General features: G+C 52.9%; 1 protein-coding gene across 2 annotated transcripts; it reads right to left on the bottom strand.

The window, feature by feature from the left end:
- Nucleotides 1–4,039: 4,039 nt before the first annotated feature.
- On the bottom strand, nucleotides 4,040–13,943 carry COPZ2 (COPI coat complex subunit zeta 2). 2 transcript variants are annotated; one of them, XR_011259892.1, is made up of 10 exons: nucleotides 13,672–13,834; nucleotides 12,946–13,020; nucleotides 11,232–11,313; nucleotides 10,472–10,563; nucleotides 9,968–10,023; nucleotides 9,190–9,267; nucleotides 7,176–7,227; nucleotides 6,539–6,577; nucleotides 5,776–5,891; nucleotides 4,040–4,368 (listed from the first exon to the last, which is right to left on the bottom strand). XR_011259892.1 is itself a non-coding variant. In XM_069603702.1 (9 exons), the coding sequence occupies exons 1-9, from the start codon at nucleotides 13,780–13,782 to the stop codon at nucleotides 4,321–4,323; spliced, it is 633 nt and encodes a 210-aa protein (XP_069459803.1). In that variant the 5' UTR covers nucleotides 13,783–13,943; the 3' UTR covers nucleotides 4,040–4,320. The 2 variants fall into 2 exon arrangements, 1 of the variants encoding a protein (XP_069459803.1); XM_069603702.1 differs by lacking the exon at nucleotides 5,776–5,891 and having other exon boundaries at nucleotides 13,672–13,943.
- Nucleotides 13,944–15,477: the final 1,534 nt, after the last annotated feature.

Here is a 15,477-nt window from a genome sequence, read left to right as displayed (position 1 = left end):
GAAAGGGACTATAATGAAATGACTGCCTTCTGTGGGTATTATGCTGACTCTAAATTCTTATTTCCCTTTTCGATAAGCATTCCATATTGCTGGCAGAGTTCTTTGTTCAAAATACTGAGCTGGTATCACTTAACTGCTTCAAAGTCTTTAACGGATCCCCATCACCTTCAGAATACAAACCAGACTCTGTAGTCCAAGAGCAGTGGACAATGGAGTCAGACCAGCCTGGGTTTAAATCTCACCTGTGCCCTGAGGCAAACTATCCCAATTCCTGGGCCCTCAGTTGTAAAAATAAATTTAACAGCATCTACTTGGTAAGCCTGTTTTGAAGATAGTAGGATTTCTAAGGAGCGCAGATTAGTCAACTCAGTAAATGGCAATAATTAGTTAGCATGCCATTCAACGCTGCCCTTGATCCCGTCACAACCTGTTTAGTGAGGAGTTTCAAGTCTCAACATATCCAGGCCTCCCCACAGAGACTCACAGCCTCCATTCCAGCTACATGTGCCTACCTGCAGTTCCCTAGACAGATTCTCTTCTGCTTTGCTTTGCTTACACTATTTCTCCCTTTACGGTGTCTCTTTCTCCAACTTCTTTCTACCAAATACTACAGAAATAGTCTCTTGTGTCAACATTTCTAATTGTTTTCAAGATGAACTGGAACAGCCAATTAGTAAATATCTATTGAAATGACTTATTTCAAAAGAAACATTATTTTACTTTTATTATTATTATTTGTGTCAATACTGCTTTTCTTACTGAAGAACCTGTTCTGAGGGATAGCTCACTGGTCTGTATGTACAATATAAGGTCCACACATATTTCACAATAACTCTCATTTCTGTGGATCCTCATCGAAGACGTTTTCCAGTTTTAGTTGATAGAGATGAGGAAGAGATTAGGAAGCAGATAAGGACCATACATATGTTGATGACAGAGTACAATCTGGCAGCCATTTGATTAATTTATTTTTTATTTTGTCATGAAGTATGACATACCTACAGGAAAGAACAAGTCTTAAGCACAAACTGAATTTTTAACACCATTCAGATCAAAATAAAGAACACAATTTGATTGCAAAAGTTATTTCTACCTTGAAATATCTGTCATCCCTTTTCTCCTTTCAATCCTCCACCCCACCCCACTGCCACCTCTGGGCCCAATCACTTGCTTATCAGTCTCCCTCCCTTCTTTCCCTACTGCCCGGCTCCTGGCAAACACTCAAATATTTGAGTGAACGAAAGGAATGCGCGAATATCGTTAAATGAAGGAGGCCCAGTTTGGAGTGAAAGTGAGGTCCGTAGGGTTGTGCCCAAAATACTTTGGGTAAATGATTCAATTTTGCCTACATCAGGTTCCGGAATTAGAGAGTATCCATGAGAAATCAGGGGTAAGATTTTTTTTTTCCCCCCTCTGTAGTTTAAAGGGAGATTAAGAGCACCGAAAGTTTGATCCTTAACCCGATCTCCAGCTCATCCACCAAACCACTCCCAGGCCTGTCTGGTCCCGCCTTTGCCATACTGAGCCACGAAGCAGACACCCTCCCTGCCGAGGTCCAGTCAGCGGGGAGCCATCCATCACTGTCTGGATACGGGCCAATCCGACCAGCTCAGCCTTTCTGCCAGCCAATGGCCGGAAAGCAAAGGGCGAGCGGAGCCAGAGAGGGGACCGCCGGCTCAGTGTCGTTTAAAGCGGGGTCCAAGGGCCTGGAGGTGGTACCTCTGTGTTCCTAGCTCGGTCTAGGTGTGAATAGCGTCCCCCCTACATCTGAGCCCCGGGCCAGTGTTTCAGTGTGCGCCCTCCGGCTGGGTTACTGACGTCCCCGGTGCCAATTCACAGGAGGAAAGGGGGCGCCCTGAAGCCCCTTACCCACAGATACTCGAGACCCGCGGGGTAGCCCACGAGGGCAGAAAGGAGCCCAGGAATTGAGAGCAGACGGCGCCCCCACCCTCGCGTGCTGCGCGCCCCAGGCCGCGCACACACGGGGGAGCGGGGGAGGCAGGGCCAGCGGGCAGAACTCAAGCCAGACAACCAAGCCCGCGGTTCTGGCGGCTCCGCGGGGCTGCGGGCGCCGAGAAGGGGCTGGGGGTGCAGTAGGCCTGTCCGCCTCAGCCCCGGGAGAGCCAGGCCTGCAAACTTGGAGTCCTGGACCCCCATTCTGCCAGCGCTCCCCAGACCTCCCGGATCCCTGCCCCCGCCGCCGAGGTTCCGCGCAACCTTCTGAGCTGCCCCCTCCCCGCCGAGGGCGTGGGTCGGCTGCTTCGCTGCAGCCCCTCTCCCCAGAGTCCTTTGGCCATAAAGGGCAAGGGCACCTCTCTGGTTGCCTCTCCGCATTACCAGGGCCCCTCTACTCATTCCTCTTAATCCAGTGTAGTCCCTGTGTGGGCGAGCGGGTCGGACGACCCTAGGATTGGGAGCGTGACAAAGCTGCCTCTTTCCAGCGGTCCTGGCTCTGTGGAAACTGTCGTAAATACTCTAACCTTTCAGAGCCTCGGTGTGCCTCTCCGTAAAATGGGCAAGCACCGCATAGTCCACAGTATTCGGTGAGCCAGTTTGAAGTGCTGGGCCTTCCCATTCCAGTCCCTGCACAATTGAAATTGCAGGACCCAGCTGGGCGCGAAGGGTTACTAGGAAGCGAATTTGCCCCTCCGGTTCTTGCGGTCATTTAGAGGCGGTGGATGGAGCGGACACCGGATGAAGCCGAACATTAGCCAAAGTATTTCTGGAAAATCTCGCATTTCCCGTCGCCACACTGGCCCCTGAACTCTACAGCACTTAACTGCACAGTCTTTTTTTTTTTTTTCAGGGTTGCATTATTTATTGGAATGGTTGTGTACAAAGTGTTTATAATCTGTTTATATAACTATTATTTTCTCTAATTACAAAAGTAGGCAGGCCCATTTATAAATATCCATTGTAGAGAGTTTTTTTTTTTTATAATGTAGGACTTGCTGACACGCAGGGACCGCTTCTACTAACACCCAGGGTCTGTCACTTTCAGCAGCGGCAGGCAGAAATTCATGAGCAGTGCCTGCAGCGGAGCTCGCAAGGCCGGTCCCGCCCGCTGGTTGCTAGGGCAACGCCCTGCCGCTAAATTTGGAAGCCAGCGATTAACTAGCGGGAGCAGGGGTCTGTCCCACCCTGGGGGCGGAGTTAGCAGGGGGCGCGGGACTCGGAGGGAGCGCGTTCCCCGCCTTTCCCTCCAGATGGCGCTATAGGATCGTGGATAAAATCGCTGGACCCGGCTCCCCGCCGCGGTGGGCGCCTAGGGGCGGAGCCAAGGCGGGGCGTGAACTTGCATCTGCAGTTGGCTCTGGATCTGGGGAAACCAGCGATCCCGGACCGAAAGTTATCGACACTCTCAGGGACTTCTGTACGCCACGCAGAAAAGGGAAAAAGGGGAGGTTCTGGAACAGGGAGAGAGAAGAGGAGTCGTGACCCCCGAAAGTCACTCCATCTTTCCCATCTGCCTATAGGATCCCTCTCCTTACCTGCAGTTCTCACCCTTGGGCGCGCTAGGTGCTCTGGACACAAATGCAAGGTGGGAGCTGGGCCGGTGTCTCCTCACCCCCAGTATCTGGGCCTAGCCAGGCTTGCAGCGCTCTAGTACCCAGGATATATGCCAGCATTGGATTTCCGCGGCAACTTCCCGAGCAAGCCAAGAAAAACAGGCGTGCTGTTCCTCAGTTTGTCCAGAGGAAACCTTTACGCCCTTCCCTTCTGGAGACTGAGAATGGAAAAAGTGAGCTGAAGAATACCAGTGCGGCCACCACGTGTGTAGTATCTTTTGCTCTTTTCTTCCCAAATGCACTATTTCTCCCATCGCGACTCTTTCACCCTGTCACAATCATATCTAGCCCTCCACAATCATACACCGCCTCACTTAAGTTAAATCGGCTCCTTTCCCTTTACCCACTTCCTCCCCAGTCACACAACCACAAAGATACACCTAGTACTGGGCATCCAGAAGATGCCTCAGTGTGCAGAAGCCCTTATCAGAACACACACACACTTCCCAGGCCAAAAGAGAAAGAGACCATTGGCAGGAGACAAAAGCAGGTTTATTTGGGCTCTGGGGCCAGGGATGCCTAAGGTGTGAGTTAAGACAACTCAGCTGGTTCTCAATGCCCAAAGGGCAGGCCAGGGCAGGGAGAAGGGGTGACTCAGTATTGAAGCCAAATCTCTGCATTTCAAGTCCCTGGCCGGAGACCTCGGGAGTCAGTTCTGGGAGGGCATGGGTTCTAATGTTCCCTGGGGTTTCTGTGCTTTTGCTAGGATTGGGGGAATGGTCTGGGGGCAGGAGCCTGGAATGCACAGCCTTCATTTCAGTAACGACCATTTAATTTGTTCCTTGGCAGACTGAAGAACCTGGGTAGGGTGGGGTGTGGAAGGTTGAGAGAATTACTGGGTGGAATTCAAGTGCACTAACAGTGCAGTGGCAGGTTGGGGGGATACATGTCCTGGCAATCCCGAGTCACTAGGTGGCAGCAGCTCATCTCTGCCTGCTTTAAGGGGGGCTGGGCCATCAAGATGGAAAGAGCCGCCCAAACTGGCTGTAGCCAGCAACCAGCCCAGATGGGAGCTGGCCCAGCCTGCCCTCTGGTTCCAGCATCTGCAGCCCTGGGTGTGGCAGCAGCCTTGTCTCCCCCACACCCACACCATGCCATGCAAGCTTCCACCCGCAGTGCCACGTCCAGGCAGAGGCGGGCCCAGGCCTGACACTTCCTGTGCCCAGACACCTCACCAAACCCCTAGCTCTAGCTTTGGCTGGCAGTAATTCCTCAACACCCCACCCCAAGCTGCTGCTGATGTGGCACAGCTGGCAAAGGACTCCTGGGCAGGCTCTGCTGAAGGCCACCTGCACTCAGATGTGTTCACTTTCATATCCTGCTGTGAAACCACCTCAGCCCCATATTTACACAGATCCATGCAACTGTGTACACACCATGCAAACACAGTGCGGACCCCACCTATGTCCCTCAGACTGTCCCTCCAGCCATCAAGCCTCACTCCCACCCGAAGAAGGCTGATCCCACACTGTATGTCCCTTCCTCCTGCCCACTCCCCCTCCTCTCTCAGGGACAGCCTGGACCTGGAGTCCTCCTGCAGTTCTCAGAGAAGATCTACCTTTCTCCTTATTTCATCTCCCATTCACTACCTGCACATCCCTTGGTGTTTACTCAAGAATTCCATTAAAAGTGCTATGTCTTCATTCTTTCCCCCATGGAAAACAGGATGTATGCCAAGAGCTTTCTGTGCTTTAGCTCATCTAATTTTCATAATAACTCTATAAGGAGTGTCCTGTGATTATTGTGGCTCAGACGGTAAAGCGTCTGTCTACAACGCGGGAGACCCGGGTTCAATCGGGAAGATCCCCTGGAGAAGGAAATGGCAATCTACTCCAGTACTATTGCCTGGAAAATCCCATGGACAGAGGAGCCTGGTAGGCTACAGTCCATGGGGTCGCAAAGAGTTGGACACGACTGAGCAACTTCACTTTCACTTTCACTTGTGATTATGCGAGGCCCAGAGAGGTAGAATATCTTGCGCTAGGCCACCCAGCTTGTAGGTAGTAAGGCAGAACGCCACATCCTTTGGACGACTCACACCAGCGCCCCTGTTCTTATCTGCTCTGCTCATTGCCCCTTAACCTCTTTAGCCCTGAAAATTGCCATGCGGCTGCATTCATCTCATCAGGGTAGGAGGAGGCAAGGACAACGGGGAAGGGAGAGGCCGCGTGAGCATTAAGGGCAGGTACAGCAAAGGGCACCACACCTGGAGCCCCACATGAAATGGCATGGGCCCATCTCAGCGTTGGCCACTACAGCACGAGGAAGTTAGTGCCAGGGCAGGAAGCTCCATAAAAGCAGGATTAGTCTGGGCAGAGAGACCTGCAGGTAGACAGAATGGAGGTCAAGCCTGACAAGTAGGAAGTTTGGGCAGCTGGGAAACCAGTCAGGCCGTAGATCTGGAAACCTCAGCCCTGTCCCACATGCACCCTCTGATAGGACCATGCAGGGGACTGGCGGGCATGGACTTTTCCACACTCAGGTCACTCAGGGACAAGGTGCAGCCCAAACTGGCTGTGCCAGCGGTGAGAATGGGATCCCATGGTGGATTTAAGTGTCCCTTAACAACCTCAGAGTGGACCCTAAAGAGCAGGGGTGAGGGGTTAGAAGAAAACTCCTATTTGGGATCCTTTCCAGAGGCCTGAGCCCCCACACTGCTTGGGGAACAAGTGATCCAGGCATCTCCAGTGTGGGCAGCTCCTCCTGGGCTTTGACCCAACTACACCCAGCTAGGAGATAAGGTGAACTGCTGGGAAGGCATCATCATTTATTAATACCCAAGCTCCACATTACCATGGGGACCCTGGCAGCTGCCAGTGGACTGTCTCCAAGAGGTGGCCTGACACAGTCATCCCTTCCTTCCTGCATCCCTGACTTCTCTGCCTGGAAAGCCCCACTGGGTCCCCCTGGGATGCTCTGTTCTCCTCCCTTTAGCCCATCTCTGGCCAAGGCAGATGGAGAGGGCCTACCTGGGCCACACTGTGTTCAGTCAAGCCGCTGTCATCCGCCTATGGGGGAAGCAGAATCAAGGTGGTCAGGCCAGGGCAAGGGTAGCGGGTGAAGAAAGACAGGTGAGAGAAAGGGGCTTGTGGGTGGTGAGCAGATGCTGTGATCAGGGCATCCAGAACTGCATGTGTATCACTCAGGGGAAGTTCTAGAGCCCTTGGAAGCCAGCATCCTCAGGGATGTCTCTGGGACACGGTGGGTGGAGAGTGAGGGGGATTAAAAATGACAGGAAAGGCTTCATCCAGACATGAGAAGCCAAACTGGGTGGGGAGATTCCATCTCTTCCCCTCCAAGGCCAAGTTCAAGGCAAGGTAGCCACCAGGTGTCTCTGTGAGGATTTATTTCCTCAGTCTGTACTTCTCACCAGGGAGGATGGTGAGGTATTTATAATTGGCCAAGGGAAGAGGACAGAGATCTCTTTTACTGGCTGACATCCCTCCAAACTGCTGCTCCCCTTCAGAAGTGCATCAACCCAGTGGCTGCTTCTGCTAGAGGAGCTTGGGTTCCCTTTGCCCAGACACAGGGAAGACCGGAGGTACAGAGGATGGAAGGGGAGCCTGGAGGGGATGGGAGTAAGGGGGGATGCAGGATGACTCTCACCCTAAAATTCACTTTCTGGATCACTTGCTGAGGGTCACTCTCCAGAATCACGCTATAAAGTGAGAGAGAAATGAGGAAGAAAATCAGCCCCATGCTTTCCTTGGACTCTGCTCCCTGCTAAGCCCTTTGCTTCCCTGCCATATCCTGCAACATCTCCCTTCCAAGGTACTTGGCCCGCCCATACTCCTCAAGCCAGAACTCCCCCTCACCATGGAGCCCTGATTCTCACATACTTTGTCATTACTGGGCAAACACTTGAGAGATCAGGCCAGGGCAGTCCAGTCTAGATCGATCAGGTTGGCAAAAGCAGGGGCTCAAAAAGTGAGAGTTCTAGAAAGTTCACTTCACCTCTGGGATGAAGGGTTGGATTCAGATGCAGTGAAGGACGAGAAGCCCCCTGGGGTCCCTATCTGGTTTCACTATTATTTTCTGCCATGGGGTTGTGCTATACATGAAAGAAACGGAACTGCAAAATCAGAATCTACCTTCCCTTTTTTTTTTTAAACTTCCCTTTCGACAGACCCAATTATGGAGGCATTTCTCGGCTAGTTGGCACTCTTTGATGATGCCCTGGGGGGTGTGCAGGGGGGAAGAGTTGGTCACTGTGGGTGAGAAAGGGTCCACAGGAACTGAGTGACTGCTCCTCCTCGCCCAGTGGGCCTCCTATAGGGCTGAAGGAAGTGAACAAACATTTCCTGAGACCTTCTCCCAGGCTCATCACAGGGGCACTTGTAGCCCCAAGTCCCGCACCAGAGGTCCTTTAGAGCGACCATTCCAGGCCAAGGTTCAGGACCAAATGTTGCTTCCACAAATGCTTCCCTGTTTTCACTGGAGGGAAAGGGGGCCAAAAACTGGGCCTTCTAGAGGTACAGATGGGAAGCTGATAAAACTTACAATCTCCCTTGTGAAGGCCCTGCACCTCATTTTATATTTGTAACTGTGTTTTCTTGAAGAAGTTCCACACCAATTTTACATACAACTTTTATATTCCACAAAACCTGGTCTTATTTCCCTCACTGTTGAGTCCTAGCAATTAGCACAAGGCCTTGCAACAGCAGCAGCAGGCAGTCAACAGACATAGAGGAAAAGAGGGAGGGAAGGCAGGAAGAAGCCCACAGCCCCCCATCTCCCGGGGCCCCTGTCCCCCAGCAATGTGCGTCATTGCCACGAGAAGAGCACAATCTCTGGAAACATGCACAAGTTTAGATCTTGGCCCTGCCACCTCCTAGTCATGTGACCTTGGGCAAGTCACTTAAATCTCTGAGCCTCTGTTTCCTCATCTATTAAATGCATGTAATCACAGGCATGTGGATGTCTCACAGGCGATCCGTTTCCATTATTCTTTGCCCCAGAGCCAGAACTTCTTTTTCTCCCTGAATATTGCCCAATCCCCCCATGGAAATTCACTAACCAACCTCTCATAAGAGCTCCCAGCTTCCTAAGATTATAATCTTAAACCAATAAGAGGAGACAAGATTTACTGAAGGAGAACTATGAACTCCACCTGCATCACCTCATTTAATGCCACATCCTTTGAGGCAGTTTCCTTACTGTCTCCATTTCAAAGCTGGGGAAAGTAAGGAAAATAAACAACTAGCCCAGGTCATGCATGCAGTCGATGTTGGAGTGAACCTCTAAGAGCGAGAGGTGTAGCTGCCGCAGGGCTCTGCCTGAATGAAGTCTTCCCAGGAAGGGTGGGTGTCTGTGCTGCCTGCTTCTCCTGGGCATTGGAGAGCAAACCATTCCCCTAAAACCTTGCCTGGTCAACAGTCAGCCATAGTTTGACATCAGATTACTATCTTGCGTGCTTGACTTTGGCTAACATTGAAGTCAACTTCCATCATCATGAGTGGGGTTGGGGGGTGGGATCACAGGGAATATGCTGGAAAAAGGGAGGGAGAAGCTGGCCAGAGAGCCAACAACATGCTGGGTGCAACCTAGAGCTGAGAACCCTCAAGGCCACCTCCCACTGTGAGGGTTCTTGACCAGTCCCTCCTCCTCTCCCACTCCTCACCCGCCATCCACAATCTCATCCACCACCAGGAAGGCTCCGTCCATGTTCTCCAGCAACCAGCGCTTCTCCACGTTCTTCCTGAAAGAAGACACAGCTCTGGAACCTGCCTGTGGCATGGCCGGGAAGAGCCGGGTCCTTGCCTTAGTGAGGTGGACCCGCTCTCTCCAAAGACTGCCTCATTCCCCACCCTCCAGCCCCTGTCCCCCCACAAGCACAGGAAAGGAGAATGTCAAGGGGAGTGAGGGTAGCACCTGGGCAAGGGATTCCTGAGCAGAGGACGGGTCTGCTTCCTTCAGCCCCTCATGCTCAACTCCACCCACGCCGCCCCCGCCACTTTTGGGCACTGATGCTATTTCCACCCTAAAGCACTTCAGGTACTACAGCGCTATTATAGTTACACATGTCGACTGTAAACACTTATTTTTGGTTATCCGAGTTTGATTTACCCAGGCCACTGGTATCACTGGAGTAGATACCAGATCACTGAATGGGAATGGAGGGAAAATTACCCTAAGCGTCAAGTCAAAAAACCTTGAGTTTGAATCTTGGTTCTGATAGAAACAACCTGTAACCTCAGGCAAATCACTTAGCTTCTCCAGACTTCATCTTCTGGCCATACTATTGTTTGATCAGGTAAAGGGCAGGAGCCTTGCAGGAAGTTGCTCTGGCTCCAGACTTCATCTTGTGGAGACTTAAGGAAAAAGCAGGGAACCATCCTGCCTGTGATGTACCAAGGTCTGGGGGATGGGAGCCTTGGAGGACAGAGGACCTCACTCACCTTAGCACGTGGTTCAGGGACTCAAACAGGCAGGTGAGAACAGACATGAGCATCAGCTGGTGAGGAGTGGATACAGGAGGAGGAAAACGAGAGAGACTGAGGTTGAGAAGGCCAGAGGAAACCTCAGAACCTAACTGTTGGACAGCTGCCCCTCTCTAGGGAGGACAAGGCTGGAGCCTGGCTGCAACTTGACCTGAGAAGGTCCCTCCCTGTGTTTGAACTGGGAAGCACTGGAATGCCTGCTGTAGGACACTGAATACATCCTTCTCCAGTGATGCATAACAGAGACAGATGCTCCCGGCAGAGGACTCCATTTCTGGTACCCAAGGAATGGAGGAGTATCATGGATATGCATTGTTTCAGAAAGAACCATTCTGGAGGCTTCCAGTTCCCTAGAGTCTAGAAGTAGGGATACCAAGGGTGAGCCGCCCAGCTTCTTCCCCAGATTCCAAGCCACTCCCCCACAGAGAGACCCTCCTTGTCTCCCCAACCTCCTGAATTCACCTCATTCTCGTAGGATGAGCCCACCACATACAGGAAGAGGTCAATGCTGCTCTTGTAGACGATGGTCATGCCCCCGAAAAATGCAATCTCACCTAGAAGAGAAATGGGGTCTCAGTTCTGGTCACCTTTGCCTGATCCCTCCTGCCCATCTCCAGCTCTGCACCTCTCCCCCTATTTCATTCTTCTTCCCAAGAACACCTGCAAAGGAAATTCCAGTCCAGTCCAGTGGTTAGGACTCTGTGCTTTCATTGCCAAGGGCCCGAATTCAATCCCCAGTCTGGGAACTAAGATCTCACAAGCAGTGGCCAAACAAAAAAAGAATCCTTGCAAAGACTAGAACCCTTGGAAAGACCTGCACTAGGGACACTACCAGTGTCCCTCTACTTCATTCCTAGCACCCAACTGCCTCATTCTGAGAAGTCAACAAACCTGGTTTAAGGCTGACCTTTCACCCACCATGTGCAATGCCTCTGACCCTCAGGTTGGCGGTGGCCTCTTCCACTGAAAGGAGTCCAGGCATGCCAGAAGCAGGTAGGTGGGAGCAGGTGGCAGTAGCGGGGGTGTGTGTGTGCTGGTGAAGGGGAGGAGGGTGAAGGTTCACCAGAAGGGAAAAGGGAACAGCTGGGAAGGGGAGGAAAAAGTACCTCTGAAGAAAAGGGAATGGCCTGTGGGTATGTGAGGCCGACAGGGACAGCTCTGTCCAGGCGGAGATGACAGTGTGCATCTGAGAGTTCTGTGCAAGGAAGACGAGGACACTTACTGTCAGTTCGGCTGGTCTTGTTGAAGACATTTTTCTCGAAGGCCATCTGCTCTTTCATGGAGGGGAATGTGTCATCATAATACTAGGAGGAAGGGAAGGAGAAAAAGTGACAGCCGTTCCACAGGGTCTGGCTTCTCCCTGGATGGGTGGCAGGGTGCTGGCCAAGTGGGACCCTGCTGCCATGCCCCCTCTCCTCTTGACTGCCCTCTATGCCTGTCTGCTATTTCCTCCTAAACACAAATTCTGAGCAAAGAGAGTCATAAAAAGTAGAGGAATTTTGAGGCCTGCCTTTGGAGTCCTGTCCTGATTTCTTGGAGACCTTTGTGCATTCAGCAGATGGCTGGGGCAGTCACTAGCCACACTGTTTCTACACTAACCTGAGTCTACAGGAAAGAAGGCAGAACCAGGGGCTCTTTACCACAATAATATCATAACAGCTATTTTATTATCCACATTGTATGGATGGGGTAACTTCCCTGACACCTCACAGTTTAAGGGACAGAGCTGGGATGCAATGGCAGCGATAGTCTGACTTCAGACAGGATTATGATGAAGATCCCCTGGAGAAGGAAATGGCAACCCACTCCAGTATTCTTGCTTCGGAAATCCCATGGACAGAGGAGCCTGGTGGCTACAGTTGAAAGAGTTGACACGACTTAGCAACTAAACAACAATGACAACTACGGTGAAGATGAACTATCTAAGGCAGAGTTCCTGGCACACACTGCCTAAGGAAATCAATGCTGTTTTGTTGGGTTTGATAAGACTGTCTCTCTGACTCAGTTCCTGCATTTGCACATGGATGTGATCTGCTGGGAGGAGGCCCTGGAACCTTTGGTTGCTGAGCTACCTCTGACCATCTGCTAGGGCAAGGGACGGTCAGCTCAGCTTCCATTTTCTGAATGTAGATTTTGCCACCTAGTGCCCCATCTGCAGGCAAATTAGTGGTCTCCCTGCCAGCCACTGTTGTGATGAACAGGCTCCCTGCAATGTCATGAAGACAAGAAGTTTCAATCTAAAAAGTCTAAAAACAATCTAAACAATCTAAAAAGTCTACGTTGCATTTCATAGCTAGTTTAGGTGTCACAGCCCCACTATAGTTAATTGTGTTGATGGTAGATATTTATTTTTGGATTATTCTAGTTTGGTTTGTCCGGCCATGATCACTAGCATATATACCAGATAACTGAATAGTTGGTGCAGAGAGAATCATCCTCCTGAGCTTCAAGTCAAAATACCAGAGTTTGGATCCCTGCTCTGATATTAGTACCTGTGATTCCAGGCAACTCTAGCTTCTCTAGACTACCTTTTCCTCATTTATGAAAGAGTTGGATTAAAATCTGGTCTATAAAATCCTATGTTTTAAATCCTTAGTGTTTACCAAGCTGTAAAAGCAAAGCAGAGGGTACTTGTTCAGAATTGGGGGACCAGGTATCCAGGGTCCCAGGCCAGTGCAAAGGACAGTGAGAAGACATTCCAGGGAACATGAGTAGAAACAGAAGAGACAGCCCCTCCCCCTCTTTGGGGGCCAGCATTCTGACAAGGCAGGAGGATGGACAGAATGACCTTTGGAAGGGTCTCAGCTGAGCTGCTCTGTGTTGCAGAGCCCACAGTGGGGTCTCTCCTGCCAGGTGAGTCAGCTGGGTGGGGACTTCTGGACTTGGGCCTGTGGCACAGTGTCTTCAGGGGCCCTCCGGTGAGGGTGGGAGGTTACCTTGGCCAGCAGGCGGTGTCCGTCATTATCTAGGATGAAAACGGCCTTGATAGTGTAGAGGGAAGGTTCCTGCAACTGACACGGGGGAGAGCTTTGTTGGCCCCTAAGCCAGCGCAGACCCCTGTCATCGGCTCTACGTGATCTGCTGATCCCAGGAGTCCATCCTCAGGCCAGCGACCCTAGCCCCAAAAGTTCACAGCTGGTTTCGGCCCAACCCTATGCCACATGGACCACTCGGGTGCCCGCTCCCCTCCCAGGCAGATGTCCCACTGCAGGCCCTGGGTGGGCGCTGTGCCCATTGGGTGCAGAAGGTCCGTCCGGGCCCAAGTTCTGTCATGCACTGACTGCTCCAGAGCCCGAGTCGGAGTGTATCACAGAACCTGGGCCGGGGGGACAGCGGCGCCGAGCTCCTCCAGCGGCCCCCGGCGCCCTGGCCCGTCGGGCTCCAGAAGCACGCACGTCAGCCCGCCGCCGGGGCGGCCCCGCGCTCCCTAGCCCTCCGGGAGAGACGCAATCCAGCCGGGCCGAGCCGTCCCCGCCCGCTCCGACTGCTCCAGAACTTCGCCCACGCGGACGCCGCACCGGCCTCCTCCCGAGTCAGCGCGGAGGAACTTTTCTGCCCGCGCGGGCGCCGCCCCTCCCAGGCCGGTCCCGGCGGCAGCAAGTTCCCCGGCGCCCGGCCCGTGAGCTGGCGCCCCCCGGCCCCCGGCGCCGCCCGCTCCGTACCCGCAGCCCCGCGGGCTCCCCAGCTCGGGCGGGCGGCGCCGGGCCCCCAGTCGGGGCGGCCGCGGCCCCCTCCCCCGGGTGCGGACGTGGCCAGGCCTCCGGCCGCTGCATTCCGCTCGCTGCCTCGCGCTGACAGCGCCGCGCCGCCCCGCCCCGCCCCGCGCCCCCCGGGCCGCCGCCGCTCCTCCCCGGCGGCCGCCGGCCTCGCGCCCGCCCCTCTCAGCCCCTCCGCGCGTGTCCTTCCTTTCCCCGAGGCCCTTCCCTCCTCGCCCTCCCTCCTCTCCCTCCCGCCCTCTCCGCCCTGCGCTCACACCCCAGCTCTCCTTCCCCTGGCTCTCCTTCCTCTCGCCCTCCTCGGCCCCTCAAAGCCCAGAGCTCCTTGTATCCTCAGTTTGTCTCAAGAACGGCCTCCTTTCCCCCTCCTGCCTTCTCTCTGGCTTGTGGGTTTGGTTTGCACCGACGTCCACAGGCTGCCCTGAAGCCATCAGAAAACACAGGCAAAGTCCAGTTTGTCTCTGGACTCCTGGTAGGTACTGTTGGCACAAACACATCAGGTCATCCTTTGGACTTCAGAGACAGGTCCTAGCAGCGGGAGCAGATGAGGACAGCTCTAGAGAGACTCCTCTGTGCAGTAGAGTTTCTCCCATGCCTCTCCCGAGACTTGGGGAAGGCAGCCATAGCGCCTGGACACCTCTGCAGACACGGACAAAATCTGAAATGAGACAGATACCCAGCAGTACAAATGTTCCGCCTGTGAATGGCATCAGGCTTTGCTATGCTTTGGTTCCTTTGGCCTAGGTATACTAGGTGGTTTAATCACTATGTCGTGTCCGACTCTTTCGAATCCAAAGACTGTAGACTCCCATGCTCCTCTGTCCATGAAGTTTTCCAGGCAAGAATACAGAAGTAGGTTGTCATTTCCTTCTCCAGGACCTTCCCAACCCAGGGAATGAACTCTTGTCTCCTGCATCGGAAGCAGATTCTTTACCCCTGAGCCACTGCTGCTGCTAAGTCGCTTCAGTCGTGTCCAACTGTGTGTGACCCCATAGATGGCAGCCCACTAGGCTCCTCTATCCCTGGGATTCTCCAGGCAAGAATACTGGAGTGGGTTGCCATTTCTTTCTCCAATGCATGAAAGTGACAAGTGAAAGTGAAATCGCTCAGTCGTGCCCGACTCCTAGCGACTCCATGGACTGCAGCCTACCAGGCTTCTCTGTCCATGGGAATCTCCAGGCGAGAGTACTGGAGTGGGTCACCATTGCCTTCTCTGCCTGAGTCACTAGGGAAACCCATTAAGTATACTAGAGGGCTTTAGCTTCAGAATCTTCAAGGCTAGTGGGAAATTAACAGTACTTCAATGGCACCCCACTCCAGTACTCTTGCCTGGAAAATCCCATGGACGGAGGAGGCTGGAAGGCTGCAGTCCATGGGGTTGCTGAGGGTCGGACAGGACTGAGAGACTTCACTTTCACTTTTCACTTTCATGCATTGGAGAAGGAAATGGCAACCCACTCCAGCGTTCTTGCCTGGAGAATCCCAGGGTCGGGGGAGCCTGGTGGGCTGCCGTCTATGGGGTCACACAGAGTCGGACACGACTGAAGTGACTTAGTAGTAGCAGCAGCAGGCATTTACTCATCACTATAGTCAAAATTCTCCAAGCCAGGCTTCGACAGTATGTGAACCGTGAAATTCCAGATGTTCAAGCTGGATTTAGAAAAAGCAAAGGAACCAGAGATCAAATTGCCAACATCTGTTGGATCATCGAAAAAGCAAGAGAGTTCCAGAAAATATATACTTCTGCTTTAT

The sequence above is a fragment of the Ovis canadensis genome, chromosome 11 (assembly GCF_042477335.2).
Source record: "Ovis canadensis isolate MfBH-ARS-UI-01 breed Bighorn chromosome 11, ARS-UI_OviCan_v2, whole genome shotgun sequence".
Lineage (NCBI taxonomy): Eukaryota > Metazoa > Chordata > Mammalia > Artiodactyla > Bovidae > Ovis > Ovis canadensis.
This window is presented reverse-complemented; position numbering and strand designations above follow the sequence as displayed.

What these genes read in the sequence shown, in the direction of transcription:
- COPZ2 (XM_069603702.1), bottom strand. Translation starts at nt 13,782, where the DNA reads ATGCAGCGGCCGGAGGCCTGGCCACGTCCGCACCCGGGGGAGGGGGCC. An exon ending in GCTCATCCTACGAGAATGAG is followed by an intron (nt 10,024 to 10,471) that starts GTGAATTCAGGA and finishes ACTCCTCACCAG; the next exon opens with CTGATGCTCATGTCTGTTCT. An exon ending in TCCCTGAACCACGTGCTAAG is followed by an intron (nt 9,268 to 9,967) that starts GTGAGTGAGGTC and finishes GTCTTCTTTCAG; the next exon opens with GAAGAACGTGGAGAAGCGCT.